At 35.7% G+C, this 26,982-nt stretch overlaps 1 protein-coding gene across 4 annotated transcripts; it reads left to right on the plus strand.

The window, feature by feature from the left end:
- The first annotated feature begins 7 nt into the window (after window positions 1-7).
- Window positions 8-25,054, plus strand: LOC139755081 (uncharacterized). Of its 4 annotated transcripts, none has more exons than XM_071673181.1 (13): window positions 8-117; window positions 3,930-4,269; window positions 5,857-5,961; window positions 7,436-9,024; window positions 10,895-11,052; window positions 13,020-13,210; window positions 14,965-15,051; window positions 16,892-17,008; window positions 17,259-17,476; window positions 18,649-18,874; window positions 20,736-20,959; window positions 21,425-21,596; window positions 23,279-25,054. In XM_071673181.1, the coding sequence occupies exons 2-13, from the start codon at window positions 3,970-3,972 to the stop codon at window positions 23,297-23,299; spliced, it is 3,408 nt and encodes a 1,135-aa protein (XP_071529282.1). In that variant the 5' UTR covers window positions 8-117; window positions 3,930-3,969; the 3' UTR covers window positions 23,300-25,054. The 4 variants fall into 4 exon arrangements, with proteins under 4 accessions (XP_071529282.1, XP_071529310.1, XP_071529293.1 ...); XM_071673192.1 differs by having other exon boundaries at window positions 13-91; XM_071673199.1 differs by lacking the exon at window positions 8-117 and adding an exon at window positions 167-189.
- The last annotated feature ends 1,928 nt before the right edge of the window (window positions 25,055-26,982 follow it).

Below are 26,982 nucleotides of genomic sequence, written 5' to 3' on the forward strand. Positions count from 1 at the left end.
ATCCAGGTGGAGAAGGCGTCGTCATGGCTGCGAGGTGTGGTTGTTGGGTGGATTATGACAGTGTTTCAGTCGTGTGAGACGTCTACATAAGGTGACGATGAATGAAGTGATGTAGAGGTGATTATTAATGTTTGTTCTCAATGCCTGGAGGGTGATTAATGGTACAGTTATTCCAGGACTTTGTAAGAGGTAGTTAAAGTGCGACCCTGTGTTTAAACGTAATCAAATCGGAATTATATTTTTTTCTATCTGTAATTCACTTTCTGCAAATTAGTTTGGTAGGTTCTGAAGTCAGTCCCCACTTGTATCATAGTTTAGATGTATTAATTTAAGCAAAGTGGAGGAAATCACTTCAGAAAAATCGACTGGCATTATTCAAGTTACTGTAAGGATAATAACATTAATGACAGGTTTTTTTTTTTTTTTTTTTTTCTAGGTGGTGAGGGAGGATGTGAGATTTGGCACTGTCATGTTATATTTTTATGTTTGTTTGCCAAAAAATAGCAACATCAACTCAATACAATATCATATTTTGACCGTTTATTAAGTGATCGCATGTAGGTTTGTGTAGTTATAATGCGATTTTGGTTTACATTTCATGTTAGAGTCGCCGCGTTAGTATGGTTAAAGTTAACATAAACATAAGTATAGTCTTTCCTATATTGTGTTAAAAATGTTTTAGTTCCTGGTTTGGTCTGTAACCTCTCAGAGTTTTAGGAGAGCAACTATGGTAACTGGCCAAACAGTTAAAAGGAAGTTAGGTGTGTGGTTGCTATACAGAGATTTGGTTTGGCTATTCATAAGAGGTCAGTGGGTGATAGATATAAGGGTTTATGTTGCTGTATAGAGGTTAGTGGTTGCTATATAGAGGTTTGCGATTTTAGAGGTTTTGGTCACTATTTGAAAGGTTTATGGTTGCCATACAAAAGTTTGTGGTTGCAACAGAGAGATTTGTACTTGAAATACAGAAGTTTGTAGTTGCTATGTAGTTTTGTGATTGCTGCACAGTCGTTTGTGGTTACCAGACTCAGGTTTAGAGTTGCTGTACAAAGGTTTGTAGTTGCTATGCAGAGGTTTGTAGTTGCTCTACAGAGGTTTGTGGTTGCTATATAGAGGTTTGTGGTTGCTATACAGATAGTTGCTATGTTGTTAAGTGGTTGCTGCACAATCGTTTGTGGTTATCAGACTGAGGTTTGGAGTTGCTTTACAAAGGTTTGTGGTTGCTTTACAGAGGTTGTAGTTGCTATACAGAGGTTTGTGGTTGCTATACAGAGGTTTGTGGTTGCTATACAGAGGTTTGTAGTTGCTATACAGAGGTTTGTGGTTGCTGTACAGGTTTGCATAGATGTATCAGTGCAATAGACAAGTTGCCTTGCAGAAAATTGATTGACTTGCCAACAGATGATTAAAAGTTTTATCTTTAGCAAAGTTGGATATGACATGATATTCACATACAACCAAGACCTGACACCTGAATATAATTTTGTAATTATTTAGGATTTTTTGATGTTTAAATATTTATCCACAGTAGAGAAATGCTATTGAATATTGCTTAGATTGTAATGACGTTAGGTAGGTTAGGCTGTAATTTGCATATTGCAGTTCGTCATAGAGATGAAAGTGTGTTGAGATCAGGTTGCTAAATTTTGAAAAAGAAATATAGGTTTTGATTAGGCTCATGGTGATTGCATATAGTCTGTGGAACTTTTTTATTTATTTTATTTATTTTAATATATAACTCCACATAGCAGCTGAGTTGATACTTGCAAAGAGAAACCTGTGGGAGGAGAATAATTTTGATAGTTTTGTTGGATAATAAATGTAGAAAGTAGGGAGGGCAATGAAGCTCAGGAAAATTGGGGTTGAACATAAAATTAGCTAAAACATACCAGTACCTCTTATTTAAGCAGTCTTCTTGAAGCAGACACACACAGTGACTGTGCAACTAGAATGAAACATGAAACCATAAAAATCTCAGTTTAATAAAATTCTGCAAAGATAAGCTAAATATTGGTTATTGTGGAAGATGGAGAAGGTTTTCATTGAGTATGTTGATTTCTAGAAGTGTTTCACCGAATATTATCTTAACCAGAAGGGAAGCAGGATAAAGTAAGCAGATTTCACGAAAATTTTGATATTATAATCCTAAGCAGTGGCCAACATCAAGTGGTTTACTAGAATGAAACAACAGCCAACATCAAGTGGTTTACTAGAATGAAACAACAGCCAACATCAAGTGGTTTACTAGAATGAAACAACAGCCAACATCAAGTGGTTTACTAGAATGAAACAACAGCCAACATCAAGTGGTTTACTAGAATGAAACAACAGCCAACATCGATTGATGTACTAAATTTTCCTGCCTGTTTATAACCCCCTAATTTCTCAAGACAGATGTTGAAGTGGGCTGAACAATTCCTCTAAGTAGAAATTAATGCATTGAGTTTCATGTCTCAATTTCAAAGCTGTACACCAAGCCTTGATGGTGTCTGAGGTGGCAGTGCATAATAGTTTCTCCTCATAGTTAGTCATCCTTCACCTATGCCAATTTTAGGAATGAAATTGAGTGGCTTTATGCAGAAAAATGTTTACACATCATTCTCCCATATTGTTTCAGTTAGAATCAAAATGTCGAGAGCGATAGTACATAATTTTTGCACTGCTCAGTCAGCAAAGAGAATATATTCATAAGTTGTGTATATGTAGGTGTATCTTGATAGTAGAACTCATAGGGAATTATAACATTATTTTGTGATATCTGTATATGTTGCCCAGTTAAGGGGTACACGTCTTATGCCCAGCAGTGTTGCAGTATGTACATTTATTAATTTGATTATTTCACCTGGCATGTAATGCATAACTTTACTGTTATACATGTGATTTTCTCAGAGAAAGCTATTGAATGGTAAGGCAAAACAACTGATAGAATTTTTAAAACAATTTTGAAAATTGCTGCATTGATGACACATTAAATACCGAGAGTAAGTGCAGTTGAGATAGATTTTCATGTTTTAGATCTTTTATGTAAACAAAAAAAATCCAGTAGTTTTCTGGCAGTTTAGCTTCTCATGTCATGTATGAACTCTTTGTAACCTTTGGCTTTGGTAAGAGAACTTGTGAATTTCAAGCTCTCTAAAGACACTAGATCTTGTCCTCTACAATCTCTTGATGGGTTTGATTAACCTAAAACCCTTATATGATGATTTATGGCTTGGACGAGAGAATGGCTAGATTATGCATTTTAATGAACCAGAGAGCAGAAATGCATGAGGAAATATTGGAGAAAATAGCAGGAATATCTGTAAGTAGTCAGCAAATATTCAGAACACTATTGCAAGACCCTTGAGATTTTTTTTAAAGGAAATAGATGATTTCTGGGGTGTACAAGACTACTCAGTTTTGCATATCTTATGAGTAGAGACCTACATCAGAACTTCCTTGTAGGACAAGGGAGCTTGGTCACAGACTGTGCTATGGGGAACAGAACAGTTCTTGAAACTATCATTACTTAAGGTTTAATTAGAGGATGTTTGTTCCATCCAACATGCTTTGAGTAAAAGCTGACTTTCAGTCAAAGCTCAGATGTGCTGTAGGCCAGTGAATAGTTCATTATGGCCCTGTACGTTGGGAATTTCAAAATAATTTGGTGATTATCAACCTGGAACTGTATGTCCTTTTGTCATTTGTGAAAACTCATTTTGTCAGGTTCAGTCTTTCATAAACCCACATAGTTTATCAGACCCCAGTCTTGCTTTTCATGACATTCAGATATTTTGTAGGCCAAAAAAGTAGATGGTAAGAGAAAACAAGGGAGGAGGAAGGTCAGCCTTTTACTTCTCAGTGTTGTTTTAAAAGACTGTAATCTAAAATTGTTTGCATTCATAATTTTGTGATAATTCTGTATTTAACTTAGAATATGTCATTTACAGGGTGAGATGTGTTAATGCTCCAGTTGATTAACCACTTGCAATGTTGGAGGAAAGGCCTAACGTTCGCCGACGAACTGGGTCAGCACGCTCAGCGTTGACAAGGGTTGGATCAGTAAGGCCAGGGAGTGGTCGAGTCAGTTCTGCCAGACCTGCCTCAGACACACACCGCCCTAAACTACACACAGGACGGCCATCATCAGCACCAGTACCTAGCAGGCCTTCCTCGGCACCACCTGCTGGACGCATTGGATCCTACCAAAGCAGTAGAACATCTCTTGGCCCTAGCTCTTACAAATCACATGATGTGTCTCATCTCAACTTGAAAGTAGAGGGCAAATCAGTAAGTTTTAGAATATTCTAGGGGAAGATGTAACATTGATGCAACTGATGTTTTTGAGAAGCAGTAAATTAAGCACTTTAAAAGAGTAATTTCTTGTATTTTCAGAAAGGCTGTATTGGTTTTGTTGCCTGCACTACTTCCAGTAGCAGGGAAATGTAAACTTTTTTGGAGTGAGAAGTTCTTTGGTTCATTATACATGACAGCTAGAGAATGGATATGAGCATGTGAGGCTGTACTTCTTCTGTTCTTGGTGCTACCTTGCTACACAGAAAATAGTAACATAGTATGAAGAAAAAAGTTTTGCTTGCATATATGGCATTTGTAGTATGCTTAGTTTATGTAATGGAAGATCATCCCCGAAAGGAAACCATAAAGTGTGTACAGTAATGTGTTTAGGTGAATATTTTTGTTAAAAGATGTAGGAAGAAAGTGACTTATTGTGAACTGCCAGCATCAGCACAGTTTGTTGAAAACCTTGCCACACAAGCATAGAGAAAAGTATAGTACTTTTTATATTTTCTTTACTTATGGGTAAGATACATATATTGATAAATATACCTACTCAGATATTTTCTTTTTTTCACACCAGTAACATCATTTCAAATGAACTGCAGTTTTTTTTTTTTTATGTTGAAGGCACCAGTCGCAGACATAAGTCCACATGAAGACTGGGCCTTAATTGAAATATAGAGAATTTTGAAACAGAATAAGAAAAGACAAGAAAAAGTTTATGAATGTTTGAGAAAGTGATAAACTTGTCTTTTGAAATGTGCCAGGTCATAGTTATTGGGAAAGACATGAGAAGGTAGAGAGTTCCGTAGCTTTGACATGCAGGGAAAGAAGCGGGTATCAAAACGGCCCACCCATGAGTTTCTGATGGCCACACAGTAATCATGTGATGCAGCAGTTTGCTGAGTATTGCTTAGTCTAGCTAGTGGTGTGGACACCTAAACAGCTAGCTACCGGAAGCAAAAATCAAAGTAATACCTATAAAAGAGGGAAAGTGAACCAGCGTTGTGGCATAGGGCAAGGGCATCAAGTTTGGAAGTTAGCCAGGGACAGTTTAGAAGGAGAATTGCTTTCAACTTGACTCTGTCAAGTATGGATGCAGAACTAGAACCACCCCAAATGTGAAAGCTTTTATAGAAACAATGGATTTAGATTTTCTGATTGATTTCTTTCCTTGACTCTATTGGAAGTCCTCTTGATTTAACAATTTCATTTCTTATCGTTGCTTTGTACTGTTGCATGAATGTTATTCCTGAAAATTTTGTTTACATGCATTGATGGTATGATTTTACCAGTTTGCATATTTTATTGAAGATACTTATTAGACACACCCCACTTGCTGCTTGTACAAGTTCTCAGTTCTTGAAGTTTGGCAACTTATTACTGCATCACAGTATGGTTTTCCTTACCTGTCTTCAGATTTTTCTTATACTCTACCACTTTTTATTCTCACTTGAAAATTTACGTACTGTGGCCATACATAAATTTTGTTACTAGTTATGGTATGTTTTGTCTTTTGAATAAGATTTGATATGTATCATTTTCAGTTTGTTTAATAGGTTTATTTCTTAATCATAGATCAGATCTGTGGCATACACACCTCGTCGCATTCAGCCAGTAAGCAGAGGTTCATTGCGGGTAATTGCCAGTCATGGACATCCATTTACTGGAAGGAGAAGACAGGTGAGTATTATTTTGGTGATCTTATATTCAGTGAGTACAAGTTAATACAAAGATGGAAAAACTTGTGGTGTGATGCGTTCCCTCTGTTTTCATAGTTTTTTCATATTGTCTGCAATGATAATAAGATTTTTGTTGTTTGTGATACAATAAAAATGTAGGCACTCCACACCAGACATCATCCTGCTTAATACAGTTTCTGTCTTAAGTAGTTAAGACAACAGGGATTGAATTATTTTAGATTGCCACTGATCTGGTTTGCTGCATAGTATGGGGAGAAATTTTTTACACTAATAGGGCCCTCTTGAATTTTCTTTACCAAGTAGTTGTTAAAACATTTTTATAGTACTTCATTACTTAGATTATTTGACCATACACTACCCTTAAAGTATAACTTCATGTTCTTTCTAACAAACAAACTTCTTGGCAAGCATTGTTGCATACCTTCTGGTCACTTTGTCATTGCATCATGTGAAGAAGTATTCAATGTTGAGTTGGTCCTCTGGTTTAGATACTTGATGATTGCAATCAGGTCACCCCTAACTCTTCTTTCATCTATTGAAGGTGGATTTGTAAGCCCTCAGATGCTCATTGTAGCAAAGTTTTCATAATTTGGTTATCAGTGTACTTGCCTTTCTCTGTGGACTCTGAATCATTGTGCTTCTTTAAGTTTGGTGACCTGGCTCGTGAAACACATTCCAGTTTTGGTCTACAATATGTTGTGAATATTTTACCGAACATTGCCTTATCCAGACCCACATGTAGATTACCACTTGAAATTGAGGTCACTGCCTGACAGAAGTCAGATTATTCTTGAGTTTGTGAATTGTACTTCAATTATATTGGAATATAGAATACATTTATGCAGCAGTGAAGGGAGGGAGTAGATGTCATGTTCCATGAATGTAGATAAGAGTAAATTTTGTCACGTTCTTAATTTCTGTAAAGCTAGATGCACTTATTACTAACTTCATCTGTTGAGAATATGACTATTAGGAATTGACTAGCTCAGCCAATTTAGAAATTTTGACATGATCATCCCAATAGCAAAATGTTTGCACTCACATTTCATAGCAATGAATTTCTTTGCTCACATGTCCCAAAGTAGAATGATATTTGTTTAGGAATTAGGAAAAGAAAATGTTGCTTCACTCTGTTTGAAGTAGTATAACTCATTTGAAAAAAAGAAAAATCCTCTTGATCAGCATTGCTCTTTCTTGAAATGCTTTAAAAAGGGCAAGTGAGAATTTTTGAAGTATCTGGGATTTTCCTCAGTTGGATTTGGGAACTCATTGTATGTGTAAGCATGGCCTTTCTTAATTTAGGTACTGTGGTTTGTTAATGATAACTTGTACGTGTAAGCATGGCCTTTCTCAATTTAGGTACTGTGGTTTGTTAATGATAACTTGTACAGTGCCTGAATAGAAAGATTGCTTATAGTATTTTTTAATGAAAAACTTACTTTTTTTATTTTCAGTTTTTATTGAGCCACAAGTCAAGATCTTGTGAGAAGCATGAAGTTGGAAGTGACTCTGAGGGTTCAGTTGGAATGGGTTTTGGAAGGACTTATACTCTACCTTTAGCAGTGAATCAGCCCATGATATATGGAAGTTACGTAACATTTGAACATCCGCGTGATAATGAAGCAGTTGGGCTTAGTGCCACATATACAAAGATGGATGAAAATAAATCGTATGTGGAGAACAGACTTGGAAGTACATATACTTTGAAAAATGAAGCTAGTGTAATAGATGCTGAAGATTCGGAGCTCCTAGATAGACCAGAGAGACGATCACCTGATGGCAGAATCGATGAACCAGATTCTGTCTATCACACACATAACAGCACAATTTTGAGCCAAAGAAATGTTGACCATAAAGCGATTTTAACAAATAAAGCTGTTATGAATGATATGCATGGTCTAGTAAGGGATTCATCATACAATATTAGGTCACAGTTACATAATACCAGATATCGGGGTATAAAAATAAATGATGACAGTTCTCATGATATTGAGCAAAATGGGGTTAGTCTGTTGAAAAGGGACACAGATACAACCTCTAATGATGGCTCAGAATGTACTGTCATGAGTCTTGGGCAGAGAATACAACTAATGGCCAGTATTCAGCCAAAGGAACAAGATCACAGTAAGGAAGAGAACTGGGACACAGAGTGGAAGCAGTTACTGAGACAGAATCATGAGTTGCTGTTGAAGTTATCAAGCAGGGAAGATCTTCAGGTAGCTGAGGACACATCTGATCATGTAAAGACTGTATTTGTGCATGATAGTGGTGTCCAGACTACAACAGAAGATGTAAAAGAAAAGGAGAATTTTAAGTGCATGGGGACCGTAGAATCTCCTGAAATAATGTTGTACTCGGAATTTGATGGAGGAAATGAGCAGTCACAGTTTCACAGAGAATGTAATCATAGAGAGCAGCAGGAAGGAAGAGAATCATGTACAAGTTCTGAAAGTCCAGAGTGTGTACTTGAAGACATCATTGAAGAATCAAGCCATAGTGAAAAATCAACCCCAAGAACAGTAGTAAGTAACCAAGATAACATAGATAATAATGTGAAATCTGAAGGTATCATTCCTTTGAGTTTAAAGGAAATCCAGTCTGTTCCAGATGTTTCTACAAACAAAGAAGTACTTGGATCTGTTGAGTATGAATCAGTGAGTAAAACTGACAGTGAGAAGGAAGAAAATCCTCCTCCTGTATATATCTCAAACTCAACAGATTTCTCATGTACAACAGACCTCCCAACATATCGTTCAGGTACAGCTACAGCCTATCTTGTGCGATGTCGATTTCCTAAAGAAAAGCAGTTGAAACCTCAGCCATCAAAAGATTTGCTGGAGGCATTACAGATGATTGAGGATGAGGAAAAAAAGATCCCAGAAATGCATGAAATAGGGAATGTTATATTCAACAAAGCTGACATTGAAACCAGAAATGAATCTATAGTATATGACCAGGAATCTGCCATAGACACAAAGCAGTTGTACAGTTCTATGGTGTATGGCGCTGAAAGCACTGACACCATTTCCAGCTCATCATATAGGTAAATATCATCAGTCATACTACTTTTAGAGAGGTGAAATATTTGCATCAGGGAAGGCCATAATATAGTTAAAAGGAAAGAGCGAGGGGAGTCTATCAATAGTATAAGAAAAAATTGCAACAGGACCAGACTTTCACATAAAATACTTAAGCTCAGTTGCTGTTCAAATACTTCACATACTGCTCTTGGCTGTGCAACAAATTCCAACATCTTGTCATTATTGTCCCAAACCTCTTGCCATCAAGTACCCAACTTGAAACCCTACAAGCCACCCAGTTCCCCTTCTTCTTATTGCCTTATATTGCTTATGTCATCATTATCCAAATTCCCTGAAAAACTGATCCACATCAGTTAAAATGCCCCACACGGCACAGCTTTAGACCTAGTCACTTACCTTACACAGAGAAATGACATCATCATGTGGTCAGGTTTCTAAATGCTTAGGGAGCCTTACAGCGGATGATCCTGGGACACTAATTAGAAAAAACGTGTATTTGATTATTAATTTATTAGCTCATATGTAAATATTTATTTATAGTTACTACAGGACTGGTTTTTATGTAAGAGTCCTAGTGTTACCCTGGACCTCATGCAAAGCCCTAGCTGCTCAGAGCTGCTTTACTTTCAGTAGCAGGGCAACGTAGACTTTTTTGGAGTGAGGTGGTCTTTGACAAGATACAAATTTCAATTATACAGTCTTGCCTAAATTAACTTTTCAGTTGTGGTGTAACTTTGAGCTGGCGGAGTCCAGTAGCACCGCTGAGCAAAACACCAGCCATTCTAGGCAGCACAGAAGACACACATGACATTCACTTCTGACACAAAAGCAACACACAAACTAAGCACCATCATATCGCTAATTGGCACCAGATTTGGACAAGAAGAAGAATCCCTCAACATCCTTTACAAATAGTACATACTTCACTCTAAACTGTGCTTCACTTTCTTGGTCTTCCACCCACTTAAAAGCAGATGTAACTAAGCTGCAAACCAAGTGAAAATGGTGCATTCAGGACAGTTATTGGCTACCAATAACTGTCCCCTCTCATTCTCCTCTTAAAATGCTTGGTACTTTAAATGGGGAAGGATATAATTTGAAAATAATAAAAGTAATTGGAATAATTAATGGTAAAGATGACAGTTGGAAAGCTGAATGATGCAAAGAAGAAATGGAGGCATTCTTAGAGCTTTGATGAATGAAAAGTAGTTGATAAGGAAATTAGAAGTCTGTATGATGTAGTACACATTTCAGCTTTTGTACAGATGTAAATCTTTATTTTTTCCCAGATACTAATACATAAAAGAATAGAGAAATGGAGATAGATATCATGTTATGTATAAAAAGAGTTAAGTGTTCATATAGAGTGAAGTTTAGAAATATGTGTGATATAGTCAGGGGCAAGGCGTGGGTACAAATGTGTTTTAAGGTGGCATTGCCTCAAAAAACATATAGCAGATGAAAGGCTCATCAGCATTTGTGATAATGTTGTTTAAGGTTGAAGTGGGAGAGGTAGGACTGTAAATCAAATAGATTTAATGTGAAAATTGCTGTAGAGTGTTGTACATTTTTTAAATTAAAATACCACAGGAATGTTTGGTGATGGATTCTAGAGCCATATTTTATGCTAGGGTGGAAGAATGATTCAAGCCAGTCTCACCAAAGAAGCTCATATTGAGAGTTATGGAGTGCTGTTGTAGTTTAGATTTTTTTTCCACTTTTGAAATGTAGCCAAGAGTCATAGGTTTGTAAGTATGAGCTCTAGGGTTGTTTGACTCCCCACATTTTTCAGTATGTCTCTCAAACCAAGAATGAGTGGTAAACAACTTGGGTATGATATTGGTTAATTGTGTTTTACATTGACTTACATAGGCTTCATGGCAGCAAACCATCAGATCTCAAAAAATCTGGCTCCTCCTCACTGTCAGCTGATTGTGGGGCAACGCTGCCTGTTCTTCAAGTATTGGTGGAGAAGGTGTTTCTCTTCACACAGGACTTGGCCGAGCGCTGGAAGCAGGGAAGTTCTGATGGTAAGTACTGAGGATGTTAGAATGTGTTCAGTATGCTAAATAAATGTGGTTTTGGTTATTATATGATAGAATTAATCTTTTCTATTTTTTTAATTTTGATAATTATTTACAGTGATATTATTTTATTTTGAAAAATAATGATTCATGATTGTTTATTTTGCTTCTGAATTGAGTGAGAACACACAGTTGAAGATTCAGTGTCTGCACAAAACCTTGTCCACTTTCTCATACATTTTTAATGGCAGTGTCACATTTTATTACTTTGTCATCTTTCCTTTGGCCTTGGGTATCATTGTTTACCACAAGCCTGAAAGAATTGATATTGATAAATAAGAATTAACAATCATTTACATATTCACAAAAATACACAAAAAAATAAGTGGTATGAATGGAAGTCTTACCTGGAATTAGTGATCATTTAGTGTTCCCTGTAAAGTATCTGATATCTTGCATTTCTTTTTAAATTAGATAATGTTCCAGTTCTTTCCACTTTTCCTGGTTTTTCACATGTTCCATCTCTGATTTCCTAATGAAATGCTTTTGAATTCCTTCAGGCTTGTTAATGTTTGTTTTGTTGGTGACCTTATAATACAACATTATTTTGAATTGCACATTAAACATTTTCATCATTAGTTCTCTTTCTCTTGTAATAAGAAATCTTACATCACTCGAAACTTGATTCATTAGTGATATCTTCTCTTTACATTCTGTGAATTCCAGTTTCTCTCTTTCTATTTTTTCATATGTTTCACTTTTTATCACTTTCTGTGTTGGGCCTCTGTATGGGGTGTCATTAATTTATTCATATATGTTCCATAACCTTTTTGCTCGAATTTATCATGTTAGATTCTGTTAGGTTCTCTTATGCTCATTTGTAGATTGTGTCTAAGTATTGTTATGTTTCCTTTTGATTAGCTTCTTATCCAGTCATTTTGTTTACCTTAGTAAAACTCCTTACTTTGTTTTCCTTTTCCTTGCTTGTGATATCTGATATTATTATAAAGAGCACTGGGAAAGAGAATGAGAGAGAGATTTGTTGGAAGGAGAATCTGTCTGATGAACTATGCAAGTAGAAAATTTTTGCATGAACTCGGGCCACCTTAGGGCATGGGCCCTAGTTATTTGCACTGGTTGCATCCTCCTTTTGGGCCTTGATCTATTTATGAGGAAAGTGAATAAAAAAAGAGTAAGGAATGTGAAGATATGATTGACTTAGAGAGTGATTTTGATGAAATTACTTATGGAGCAAGGAGGCCAGCAAGGGAGGCCACTTCCTTCTTGCTTTTTCCTAACATGGAAAAACTTTTGTAACAAATGTGGCAGATATTCTTTTTCTTTAATCATGGGGTGTTCCAGTGCTTTGGTAAGATGATATGCAAGGAATTAGAGTATTTCTAAAGGAAAACACCTTCAGTATTCCCCCTACATTTGCCACCCTAGAGTGAGCAGTATAATGTTTATAAATCTATTCATATCATTCATGACTAATGCTGTACCTACATGTGAAATAAGGAGTGAACCAAGTTCCATAACAACCTTCAATATCTCCCCACATGTGACAGCCACTTTAACTGGCATCAACTTTTGGTGATTTCAGTGGAATATCTGCCGTTATGGTCTTCACCATGCATGCTGTGTTGATGGTAGATTATGAAACTGCATTAAGAGAAGCAAAGAAACTGCATCTCCTTGTCCCTTGTCTTGCCGGGAGCCATCAGATTTGTCATCCATACTCTCCTCCACAACCCCCTCCACCAGTGCTCAGCAGTGGACAAGGCCAACACAAATGTATTTCTGTAGTGTGAGGTGCATTTACTGTCACTTTTGAATGATGATTGTGATTCCCAGGAAGATTTTTTTCTTAACGTTGGGATGAATACAGGAGCCAGGAGACGATACCACTGTTTAAGGGATAATATCCATGTGTCATAGAAAAGAAAAGATCTCCTTAAGTTATCACTTTCCAGGTTCTCACGAGGATCTCTTGTATCAACTAGTGGAGGCTGAACGACTCCTAGAAAAAATCTGCATTCAGGAGGGCAAGAAAGAGGACCCCAGGAATTCTCGTGATCTTCATGTCAAGTGTGAGGAAAAGGCACGCAAAATGCAGGAGGACTCTGATGTTAGGATACAGAAAAATATTGAATTAATCCGTAAGGTGAGAACCACATTTCACCTTATGAAGTAAATGTTGTGCTTGTGTGAAAAAATCCTGAATTTTCTATAATTCTGAAATTTGAAAATCAGTGATGTTTTTTACTTATATGGACCCTTTACTTCAGTCTTAAATTATTAGGAAGATAAGAGTATGTATGAAGTATGAGTGCGTCTGGTATCTGCAGTCTCTTGAACCCACTTCTGATGATTTACTTATGTGGTTTTCATGAAAAAATGAATTAGATAATGAAGCCATGATACAAATATTGAAAAAGTTTTAGAAACTGTTCTTGCCAGTAGCAGTGATCGCTTGTCTGTGTTATCATTTGCTAGCAAGTGGCAGCATCCATCAGGGTGCATTGCAATTTAAAGTAATATCATATTCTCACAGATATGGAGTTCACTAAGTTTATGATTAACAACAATAATAATATTTTGCACAAAATATAACTAGTCCTGTGAGTGAAGTTGGCAGGGGTGTTGTGGTGAAGAGTTGCTACAATGAGGATGTAACCACCAAAACTCATCCTTCCCTTCCTCCCTACCTCCCACCTGCTTATGGTGGTGATAAAACAGAATTAACTAGTTATACTATTGTGCCTTTGAATATATTGTACAAATTGATACTTTCTTTCAGTGTATACAAATGCAAACAAAATTAAATATCTTTGCTGCATTACGAAAGAACTTATCTAATGCCATTCTCTCATCAGTATTGAATACATCACTTTTATGATAAAAAGAATGATAATCTGTTCGAAAAAAGTATGCAACCAATTCCAGCAGAGATTGAAAGGGAAAGTTGTGTGATGGTGGCAAGGGAGATAGATGCTGGCAATCATTTACCCATCTTTCCTCCTAGCTCACTCTTCAACATTGCACAAAAATGAAAAAATTAACTTTAGTGATGATATGGAAATGAGGTGGGCAGGGAGGAAGCTCCATAGCTCCTCACTTCCTCCTGATTTGCTTTTGCTGTACATGTCTTGGACCTTACTGGTGCCTTTTTTATTGGTTTTTATTGTGTAATCTCTTCTTCTTTACTTCTATATTCAGCATTTGTGCATTACATATTTCATTATTGTTCCCCACAAACTTGAGTAAATCGAATGCTTAATTTTGCTGCCACATTAGAGGATAATTTATCATTTCATGGGAATGTAATGGTTCCTTCAGCAAATTTTTGGTTTTATCTCAAGATCAAGGAATGCATATGATTTCTGGGACCATATCATATTTTTACATTCTAGCTAGAACTCATTACTACCCTTTACTACCATGTCCAGATGTGCCTGCATGTCTGCTTCTGCTTGATGAATGCTCCAGACAGCTTTTGTTCTTTTCATATTGTTCACTTGTATATCATTTTTACATTTATCAGTGTTTGTACAGTTAGGTACAATGTATGTGAGTTTTTCCTCTTAGAAAATATATTGAACGAGTGACAAAAATGGGTCTTGGAGTGGATGGGCCAAGATTCATTATTAGTATACTCATTAATATTGGATCTTATTTTTCTGAGTTTTTCAGAGTATCAGGAACTATTTCGTCAATTGTTTTGTTCCTTTTCTCCCTATGTATTATGTAATAGGCCTATATACCATCTATGAACTGTAAAATGGAGATTGTCTTTTTACTATGAAGACCATAGCTCCTCCATAGTTTTTCTTCAGGAGCTGTTGAAAGATTTTTATAATGGTTGCAGGTTATTGTCATGATGTATGAATATGTATTTCATATAATTCACTATTTCAGCTGATGGATGATAAAAAGCTGTTGACAGAACAGTGTGAACTTATGCATCGCAACCAGAAGCTGTTTGAAAAGAAAAATGCAGAAAAGGTAATCATGACATTTGTAGATATGATAATGGAATTTGTTTGTTGAAGGTAGCTCTCTGCATGTTTTTAGTTTCAATGCACAAATTTCTGCCAGTCATCTGACTGGCATCTTATGCAGGTTGAAAGGGGATTAGAACCTGCCAAGTCAGCTGAAGGCTGAGTAAGCAGTTTCTACCTGGTGATCAAGATATAAAGAGCTGTAAGCATTTTGTCTGGGCACCATGCTTGTGTTTTGTATTTGTTACTTTAATGTCATGCACAAGACCGAGTTGAAAGTGATTAAAAGTTTTGCATCTTTTGTACTCTATTTTGCCAATGATTTACCATATTACATATGCACTGTTGTTTTGAAAGTTGTATTTTTGAAATTCTGGTAAGTTGATAGAATAACTGGTAAGAATCTGGTTTCTCTGCCTAGTCATGAGGAAGAACAATTTCTTGTTACTGCAGTTAGATTTTTCAAACCTAAGTGCTTCTCCTGCCTTAGTAGGAAGCTTATGTTTCCTTCTAAGGCAGCAGAAGCAGAAACAAAATTTTCCTCATTTGCACATACCAATTTCCAGCTGTCTTGTAAAGTGTACAAGAACAAGAGCTTACCCCAAGCTACTGTTTGGTTTCATATGAATCATTTCATATGCTCAGGTTCAGTCTATTGACAGCACATGGCCCCTTGTACATTATAATAAATCATTCCAATTCATTCTATCCAGTACATGCTCAACCAAATGTGCAGGCCGTGATATGCCAAATCCCCTTCACTTCATACTTCCCTCTCCTTCTTTTACTTTTCTTCCAAACTGTGCATGTTAGCACTAACATTTGGATTTCTTTATGCCCAAGGATATTATGCTAAGGAAGAATGTGAATTTGTTCTATGAAGTTTGATACGAATATGACAGATACTGTATCTGCAAGGTGGGAGAAGAATGCAAGTACATGCACCCTCAAAACCTAGCCCAAACAGACACCTACTTCTGGTATACAATATCAAGAGTGTAAATGAAAATGAGAAATATAGATTTAAGCATCTTGTCTTTTGTGGAATTTGTCAAAAATAATAGAATGAACATTGGTAATAGTTGAAGTGCAACAGACAGGCTCTTTATGCACACCACCATTTGAAGCCTTGCCAAATATTGCTCATAAAGTTTCCTTAACCTTCAAAACAGTGCAAGTTTGCTATCTTCTGTAGCTGGAAAGTTAGTTTGGTCTACTGACAAGTTTTGGAGTGAGTTTTGAATGCACAAATTGTTTTGGAAAGTAAATTTTCAATTTTGCAATACTCAAGTGTACTAATCATTGTATATCTAATACACTGTCTCTCTTTACAGTGATATGGTTCATATAGAATCTTTACTTGAATATTCTAATATTGACTCTGTGAATTGCTGAATAAGCTTTTCGTTAACAAATCTTCAAAGTTAAGGGATTAAAGACATACAAAGGGGGATCATAAGTCCATTGATGAATACTGTGAGGAAATAATGGTAATGTTTTGAGATATTTTAGATTAGAGTCTTAATGTGATCATGAATCTGTAATATTAAGTAGACAAGATACAGGAGGCAGATGTTGGATAAAAGAACATGAGTTTAAAGTATATTTATCCCATCACACAATAATTTGGAACAAAAACAGAAGCTAGAGTATATTCATCCCATCACATAGTAGCAGATCTGTTGAGTAGATATTTTCTTGTTATTTACTAATGTTAAAAAGAGAAATTGATGAACAGCTGCTTTAATTTCTAAGCATTTTCTTTTTAGCATTATCAACAGGTTATTCAAATGCCTTACTTTAAGATAAATACCAGAATAATGATTATACTGTTTTTATATCAGATTAAACTTTTCGAGGAGAGACACACTCAAGAAATGAAAAACATGAAGGAGAGAATCATGGCATCTGAACAAGAAAAGCGAGAGAAGTGGACTAACCAGAAGATAAAAATCATCAAGGTTAGTTATAAGTTGGGGACATGGTTTGTAATTGACCATTGATCAGGGGCATCTCTTTGTTATTGGGCAGAGATTACTCTTGCTTGCTACTTTACTAACAGGAAATTGTGAAAGAATTTTCATCACGCAAAGAATCAAAAGATTCAGAGTTATTGTTTCAAGCATTTTTTTAATAAATTCTTTTTTTTGTACTTTCCAATTTAAGAGTGATAGTCACTTACTTTTATAATTCGAATATAACTGGTCCTAGGAAAGTACATACCGGGGCCTAGAGACTAAGATGAAGGATCTGAGTGCCAAGCACCGGGATGAAGTAAGCCAACTTAAAGCTCAGCACTGGGAAGCCACAAGGGAGGCTGAAGAAAAGTTCTTGTGCCAACTGCGCAGCCAGGAGGATGATATCAGGAAAAAGTTTGAGCAAGAGAAAGAAGAGACATGCAAGAGGGAGAGGGAACGAGAACAACAGAGGTATACTTTGACAAGTGTATTTTAATGCTTGTATCCTGATTTGTGTGTAGCATAGATTGTAGTAAATTGCCAGTTTTCAGAAACAATGCACAAAGACAGAACAGTAGGGTTCTGCAATTGCATGAGCCATCTTTTCCATAAGAGAACATATGAAACAGTGTACTTGCTAAAGAAAATGAGCTCTGAGTATTCAGAGAAAGTTTTCTTTGGGTGAACTTAGGAGAGTATTTAAAGAAGATCATATATTTAGGAAGGAATAGGGTACATGCCTAGGGCAGGGTTAAAAGGAGAGGATATGAGTAGGTATGAAAAGAAAAAAGTCCAGATTTCTGGGAAGTTAGCTCTTATGACTTGCAGGAAATTCTTATCAGGAATTCTTTCTCCCATGTCCTTCTCCTTATCTCTACTCTCATTCATGCCATACACTTTAGTTGTTAGTGCTCCTCTAATTCTTCTTTGCATGACTGCTTTTTACGTTAACTTTCCCTCTTACCATTCTGATTCTCAAGAACCAAAGCTTAACAACAGCTAGTTATCCTTCATTGAAAAAATATCTCTGTGATGTCCCATATGTATCAGAAAACTGAAACTTACTTCTAGACACATTACAAAAGCAACATACCTTTCTACCCAGCTCCACACATTCCATAAACATAGTGGAAGACAGCTGAATATAAGACAAACAACCTATCCAACATAATTAAAATCTTTTCTTTGTACTCCATAGTCCTTCAGTATTCTTAGCCCACCAGATGTGCTGTAACAGTGCTACTCATTGTTTGGGGATTGATTAATTTTCTTTCATTGTGTCCTGTGATTTACCATTACACAACGAGTTATACTTAGATTTTCATGGTTAATGTTGTTGGTTACATTGACACTTCATCTGCATCTAGTGGTGTGGCTTATAATCTCTAATTCACTATGGGCATTGTACTATTACTGTAGTTTTAAGAGTTAAGGTAAATCATGGAATACCGTGTGAGGTTTGGCTATGGGTGGTAGGCGCTGATTTTGGTGCATGATACATGACACCTGTGTTATTGGTGTGTTCAGATGAGGCCAGTGTTCTTCTGTTCTTGACACTTGCTTCCTAAGGTGAGGAAGTTTTTTATAGATAAAAAAAATCAGGAGCTAATTTTTATATGATTTTGTAATTTTCTGTTACATAGACTGGAAGTGGAGTTGCGTCAGAGTGAGCAGTTAGCACTAAGTCGAATGGAAAAGGTTCAAAAACAGCATGAGAGAGACCTCAAATCACTTTTAGAGGAGCATCATCATGCTCAGGAAAGGCTACATTCTGAGTATGAAGGTGCTCTTAGAGAAGCTGTCAAAGAAGGAGAACGACAGAGAGATGAGTATGAGAGCAAGATACGGGTACTAATTCGGAGTCATGAGGTTTGTTTCTTTCTATTTTGGTTTTTCTTTGATGTAGATATTTTTGGATATCATGGTTTACAGGCTATGTAGAAGAGGTATGTGTCTTTGTATGGTATGTGTTACCCCTTTGTAATTACCTGTTTATGCCTTTTGAGAAAGAAGGTTTACTTTCATAGCAGCCTGTCTGTTAATTTTTTTCACTATCATACAGCTTTCGTAACCTCTGTATATAGTTTTCATTTTCGTTTTTTCACAGCTTTTTCCATTCATCCACAACTGTGTTACCCAAAATATATTTTCTTACATCTTTTCCAACAAATTTCTTGCTTGTTTATATTTGTCATGGTGTCATAAGCTCTTGTTGCTTTTATTATTCATCTTTTCCAACAAGTTTCTTGCTTGTTTTTGTCATGATGCCATAGCCTCTTGTTGCTCTTTCTATGCATCTTTCAAAGATGAGTTCACTGTAGAAATTGTTAGTTTGATTGAGAAGCCTGATGGTTGTAATAAAGTCTCCCATTCTTTCTTCTCCCTACCTTGGTGGGCAGATTTATAGTTGCAATTTTTTCCTTGTCTCAAAGCTCACCTATTTCAGGTACTATCTACCTTGCATTTGTCTTGGCCTTGCGTCTAAGCTATGTCTCTTCCTTGTATATCAACTGACTATTTTATGTCTTCTGTCTCATTTTTGTACCTCCCCTGACAATTTGATCATTACACAAAAGTACTCTTGGGAACTTATCATGTTTCATTTTCCTCATGTTTATGTGCATATACTAGATCACGTATACCAAACTTGAAATGCACATTCTAATTGAGATCTGATATGAGCTGTAGTTTCCATATCCATCTACTGAAATGCATTAGTATTACAAAAATGTTCTTCCCCATAATTCACAAGTTGATGTCCTGTTCCATTAGCTTATTCATGTCAGGTTGTGCTACATTGTACATATATGGTGAAGATTAGTATGTTCTGTCACATTTTTCAGTCCTGTTCCATTTTCATTTGCAATATTGTTGACATAAAGTGGACTATATGCTCACAACCTCAATCATATCATCAATTATGTATGATGATATGCTTGTGGCTTTCAGCAATTTTTTTTACTGCATTTATCCATCTTTCATGTGGTTTTACATTTTGTCATACTTTCAACCATATTGCCATGGACATTCTCTACTAGTTGTATGCTTGCCATATGTCCTAGATTACCATACCACTGTCAGTAGTTTTCATCCTTATGCTTCTCTAAGGATTATTGTTCATTTCTCTGACCATTTTCTTTATTCTACGTATTTCAGGTTTTCCTTTATTGAATGCTCTTACTTTTTATGTAGTTTTACCGTCACACCATAATTCTAACTCATATGTTATGTGTTGCTGAGTTCTTTAACTTTTTTAAGGGTTATATTTTAACATTCATAAATCTAACTGTTGCATAGGTTATCAATCAATTAGTGCTTTTACTTTATACTTAGTTCACTTTTCTTACTCCTATGTCTGAGTCATGTTATCCATCACTAAGTGCTCTTGCTTTTTACAAAGATCTAGTTTCTTACTCATAATGGTGATACAGAGGTTATTTATCACAGTGCTCTTAATTTTTGCACTCCTAATTCAAGCTGTTACAGAGGTTACCCATTGTTTAGTGATCTTACTTTTTACATAGGTTTACTTTCACACTCATTCTATTACATAGGTCATCCATCACAGTGTACTTATTTTTACAGTGTTTTACCTTTGCACTCCTGTGTATAACTGTTACATAGGTTGTTTGCCTTTGTGTATTTTTTATTTTTTTAATGCAGAGTTACCTCAAGAAGTAGTATTTGGTCTGAGATATTAGACAAAGGATAATAAATTCTCTCTGTGCAGGATAGTTTAGCTGAGCTTCATCATAAAGATGAAAAAAGTAGATCTGAATGGCGGGAGCAGTTCATGAAGGAGCACAATGAAGCTCGCATCCAAGCTGAGAAGGAATTGAGGGAGAGACTGAAACGACAAAGGGACAAAGAGATTGAACGAGCAATTAAGGAGATCCAGCTAGAGACAAGTAATCATGAAGAGCAGGAGCACAGGTCCTTTGAGGCCAAGATTAAGTAAGAGGGAGTGTGTTACATCTGAAAATTTAAGTAACTCTACTATAGTTTGTGTACACTTGGCAGAGTTATGAATCGGAGAATATCCCCGCTAGTAATTTAAAAGAGTACTTGTATTCCTTGGCTTTCTGAGTTTCAGTAGAAACAGTAATGAAACACCATTCCTATTCATCTACTTTTTAAGCTAAACCCAATGAGAGGTTTCCTTACTCAGTTTCAGAGAGAGAGAGAGAGAGAGACCATTTTTAAACATTACAAAACCTACACCATTCAAAGGATATGAACTCTTTATTTCTATCTTCCATTTCAAAAGTTTGCCCTCCTCTGTCCAACCCACTTCTCTTTGCCCTAACCACATCTATGAGAAAAGAACTGTAACATCCACAGTGAGCAGATTATTTGTGATTTATCTAATGTCTGCCTCAAAATATTTTTCAGTTTTCTAATTGCATCTCTCTCTTTCAGGAGTCTCAGAGAGAGATATGAAAATGAATTAAATGAACTGGAATCAAGTGAGCGAGGTGCTAGAAGTAGATATTTAGAGATGAAGTCTCTTCTGGCCCAGAAGGAGGAGGAAATTGTTTACCTGAGAGCTCGTCTGCACACACAAGATTTGGAACTTTGCGAGCTGCAGCACGTGAGTTTATTTTCTTTCCTGTTCAGCAACAAAGCTGATACCTTATATGTTATCTTTTATAATGTTAGAATGGAATCTTCCTTCGTAAAAAAGATATTTACATACATGAGGTGTTGATATGAAAGTTGCTTGCTGTGCTTGAATTAGAGGAAATACACCTTTTCATCTTGATCTGAGCCAGGATTTAGATCAAGGTGAAATGTTTCACAGTGTACATCTCTCGATATACATGTATTTTATGGTCATTACAGCTAAGACATTTGCTTCGTAGTCCCATCCAGCCAAAAAAGTTGAATCATAACTAACATGAAGAGTTAATTTACTACTAGGAAGTTTCAGCATTCCCCAGTACTGTCTATTATGATTTTGTAGGTTTACAACTTAAGTTCCTCTAAAAGAGAAAGGGGAGATCATTGCCAGGCAATTCACAGAAAAGTCATATTCCAAGTCATACAGGGTGAGTGTTAAGAGTGATCCTGAAATAGTTTGACAAAGATGAATGTTGTATTGCTATGATCTTTGTTGGTATAAAGAAAAATTATATGTGGTGTGGCTAGAGTCTTTGTGTGTCCTCATATAATTGTCCAGGTGGATTACATTCAAAAGGAAATGTGTGATAACTGGTCATGTTCAGCTGCAGTCTACTATTTTAGGTGGTTCAAAGAAACTAACAAATCAGCAGTCACAGTCTCAGTTGATTGGCTGAACAGCAGGTGTGACTTTGAGCAGAAATTATATAAATGAATTTCCTGCTCATCCTGTTTCTTTAGTTCAGGAAAATACAAATCGGATTGAGACTGTTGTAAAGCATGCATAAAGCCTAGTGGAAAATATATTATTTTTATTAAATACTAAATAATTGTCACATTTAGCTTTGCATCATTCAGAATATTATATAGTCTTTTGCTAGTCAGAGCAGCAGAATGACAAGCTTTTACCTGGTTTTTGTGACTTTCAGGTTTTTCTTAAAGCTTGCTGCCTTTGTGTGGGTATACTAATTAGATTCTCCTGGAGCTCCCATATGTTAAAGACAAGTTTTGAAAAATGAAAAACCATTATTCTACCAGAGATGAGCCCCATCAGTTTTGGATTTCCTTTCCATTCCTTCCCTTCTTTCCTTTTAGAAAAAATACATCTCAATTCAGGTATTGATCTGCTTTAAGCAGATTCCATTCTTTCATTTTCAAAAAATACATCTCATTACAAGTAGTGATCTGCTTTAGGCAGATGCCAGAGTTCAGCAAAAATTGAAGTTATGCAGGAAATGCAAATCTGTGTCAGCTGTGGTGGTAACTTAATAGTTCTTGATGGTTGTTGAGTGGTTAGGTTTCAGGTGACAAGTATCCTTCAGCTCCTTTGTTAGTGCTAATTAAGGGGAGGGATTCTCATGAATTCCTCCAATTTCATATGGAATTCGATGTATCCTTCAGCTCCTTTGTTAGTGCTAATTAGGGGGATGGATTCTCATGAATTCCCCCAATATCACGGGGAATTCGATGCAGTCTATTCGCTTGCAGACCAGGTGTCCATCTAGATGCTCAGTTGGCTGTACCTGGACTGGGGAATTGGTTTTTGATTCTTCCAGCCCTACATTTTTTTGCAGTGTAAAGGGTGATTTTTGTATTCTTTTAGTTTTGTACATTGGTCTTTTACATTTTACTTATTTTCCTTTATCATTTCAGATGTTCCAGCCTCCAGACTGATTTGACGTTAGTCCATTTGGGATGAGTATGTGCTGCTACTTTTTATTGAATTGTAAATTGTTTGTGGTAGTAAATGTTGAAATGTTTCATTGCAGTTTTGTTTAGATTATTATTGTTTTTGAATTGCAACATCATCATCACTACCATTAGTTATAGAAGTTGTCATCACAGTCATCTTAAACATCATTATGTTCATCTTCATCACTAAATGTAATTGTCATTGTTATTCCTGTTATTGTTTTTGAATTCTTGAAGAAAAAGTACAAATTAGAAATAAACAAAGTGTGAGTACCTTGAAGTTGGTTTGTTTGCATCATCATAATCTGATGTATTATAATGTTGCTTAGAGCTCATTTACATAAATGAATTAATCAGTAACCTAAATAAGTACAGGTATTGCAGTGGTCCTTTAAAAGCTGTTAATTAGTGAGAGGTAATAGGTACACCCTGAAGGTTTAAGATAAAGAAGTCACAACCAAATTCCAGTGACTGTAATATGTACAGTTTCCTGGCAGATGTTTTGACCATTATTATGTCTAGCAAAAAGGATGAATATATATGGTTATTACATTATTTGAAGAGAATACTCCAGCTTTCAAAACATAAAGTGTCATTTTAGGAGAGGTAGAAGTATGCTATTTTGTGTGCACTTAGGGTTTTTGATATGCTTTGGGGGAATTATTTTGTTCTGTTTGATGGCTTATAATAACAACTCTAATTGACAATATTTTGTGAGAACAAAACAATAAAGGATAACACTCTGCCAAGCAGTTCAGTAGGCTTGCCTAAGAACCTGCAACCCTTTTGTTAGAGCTGTGCTTTCAGCCTGTAATAAAAGCGCATGTTGATAAGCATTCAGCCAATCAAAGTCTTGGGCCGCCGATTTTGGACGTTCACAGTACTGTTACTGATTTATTTATTAAATTTTTACTTACTTTTCTTTGCAAAAAAGGTCCATCACATCGGGAAAAAGGCGTACAGGTATTATTGTTTATAAACTGGGCAGACATTCAAAGAAAAACAACAGGTTAGATGTGAAAATGCAGGCTATAAGTCATGATGGGCTTCATACATTTGTTACTAGCATTGTGTTTGATTTATTCATTATAATTTTTTTCGCTGTGTATATACCTTGTTGTAGAGTGAGAAACTGGATAATGTAAATGGCTGTACTGGTGGAGATATGAGAAAAGGAGGTGTATATGAATCTGAAGTCCATGGTCATAACAGTTAGATATCCTTGGTGTCGGAAATGTAAAATTGATAAGAATAGAAGTTATGTGAATATGAACCTCAATAATCAAGGGTCATAGGGTTGAAACCATGCCCAAACTCTTGTGTTAATAATGTAAACCTGTAGATTGTATCTTTTCTGTAATTAATGAAATGTAACCCATGAACAGTGATACATTTATTAAGGTCAACTATATGTTTTCTTTTTCCTCCTGCTCATTGTGATAGCTATTTTTTTTATGATGGTTACGTTGATTATCACTGGATCAAATTTTTGCAGAATATCTATTTGAAACAGAAATGGCAATATTGTCATGTATTGAATAGTTGCTGTGCTTAAGATTTTTTCCGTCCAAGTTTTGATATTAAGATTTATATGTAGAATTATTCTTTATATTGACTCTATTCAAAAAGGTTGATCATTTAAAGTTATCTGCTGTGTCAACAGCCATGGTCATTTTTATGTGGCTGTGGCTGATATATGTACATGAATATATGAATATAAAACATAATTTCACCATACATTTGTGTGTATTATTATTCCACGTTAATCATGCACAGTTATTTAGTTTGTATTGTCAGACAAACCCTTTGCAAGCTAATTTTAGGAACTGATAAAACGAATGAAAAGTTAGTAAAACTGATTGAAAAGTTATCTACCATGTCAACAACAATGGTCTTAAGTGCAATGATTTCTTTTGAACTGTTATCACTTATTATTGTTTTCCTGTTTGTGATGTTGATGCAAAATTTATATCATGAGGTAATTGTATTTTGTAGTTTTGATGGTACATGAATGGAAACAATTTAAGTAAGTTTCCTTTACGTTCCTTAGGACTGTAATGAAAGAACAGAATTGGGGAAAACTGTTCAACTTGAACTGTTCTTTTTTCCATATTGTGAAAACAAAGTGAAATATAAATCAGCCCATTTGTGAGCCACTATACAGCCTCATAAGAATTCATAAGGTTTCACAACTGAAATTACTACAGCTTAACAATCATGTCTTAAGATATACTCAGTACACAGAAACTGAAGGAAATTATCATGTCTCTGGGTATACTCAGTTCACAGAAGCTCCAGGAAATTGGAAAAAACAAGAATGTGGTCCTAATTTGTAATAAGGCAGGTCAAGTAATTTGGGTACTAGGTTGATTAACTTTTTAGTATCTTAACCATAAGACCTATTTTGTAAGGTTGAAGATTGAAGAAAAGGATTATGGAAACACTAGTAACAACACAGTATTTTATTGGATAAATACAATGGTGATATATCTCAGAGCGAGCAACTACAAAGAGTTGTAGGGTTAGATGAGTGGTAAGGTAAAGAAATGAAGTAAGTTTGATTCTTATGGCTTTGTTATTGGTGCAAGTGAACATGGAGAGGCATGGCGAAGACGTATTCAGGCATCAGAATATCGTAGTTGTGATCCCAGGAAAGTTAAATACTTGAATGACAGACTGCCCTTATGCCAGGGTATTTAAGTGGTAAGAATAGTTCGCTACACCAATGGCAATGATTGTGTGGGTGTGTCGACCCTCGGGTGACTGTAAGACCATCTGTTAAGTAATCTATCTAGATTTAGGAAAATTTTCGCAAACAAAAATGTCGATTTTATATATCCCATACTTTCTAACTGCCAAGGAAAAAAAGTATATATATATATATATATATATATATATATATATATATATATATATATATATATATATTTTTTTTTTTTTTTTTTTTTCAAACTATTTGCCATTTCCCGCGTTAGCGAGGTAGCGTTAAGAACAGAGGACTGGGCCTTTGGGGGAATATCCTCACCTGGCCCCCTTCTCTGTTCCTTCTTTTGGAAAAAAAAAAAAAAAAAAAAAGAGAGGGGAGGATTTCCAGCCCCCCTCTCCCTCCCCTTTTAGTCGCCTTCTACGACACGCAGGGAATACGTGGGAAGCATTCTTTCTCCCCTATCCCCAGGGATAATATATATATATATATATATATATATATATATATATATATATATATATATATATATATATATATATACATATATATATATATATATATATATATATATATATATATATATATATATATATATATATATATATATATATTGGGTAATAACTAGGTATGAAATGGGATTTTATCGCCAATATTTGAAGTGCGCGGGAAGTTTAAGCAGCAGCACTTAATGGCTCATAAAGCAAAAATGCCAAAAATAGATACAGAAACATCTGGATGAATTCTCAGCATAGGCTGACACCAGGAAGGTCGTCATAAACATCTTTTTTAATCTAGTATATTACAAATGTTTTAGATGTTACTGGAGATGAATATATACCATAACTAATCGAATATGGTCCCGGGGCCTGGTAATTGTTGAGTTCTTGGCTGCCATCTTATCTGCTCTAACTTTTCAATTTTGAAGCCGGCAATTACTGCCTAGATAAAAGCTGTAACA

This window comes from Panulirus ornatus, chromosome 2 (assembly GCF_036320965.1).
Source record: "Panulirus ornatus isolate Po-2019 chromosome 2, ASM3632096v1, whole genome shotgun sequence".
Lineage (NCBI taxonomy): Eukaryota > Metazoa > Arthropoda > Malacostraca > Decapoda > Palinuridae > Panulirus > Panulirus ornatus.

Bases quoted from the DNA above. Each gene is read 5' to 3' on its own strand.
- LOC139755081 (XM_071673181.1), top strand. From the start codon at position 3,970: ATGTTGGAGGAAAGGCCTAACGTTCGCCGACGAACTGGGTCAGCACGC. The intron at 17,009-17,258 runs GTTAGTTATAAG...AACTGGTCCTAG, and splicing joins AGAAGATAAAAATCATCAAG to GAAAGTACATACCGGGGCCT. The intron at 17,477-18,648 runs GTATACTTTGAC...TCTGTTACATAG, and splicing joins AGGGAACGAGAACAACAGAG to ACTGGAAGTGGAGTTGCGTC.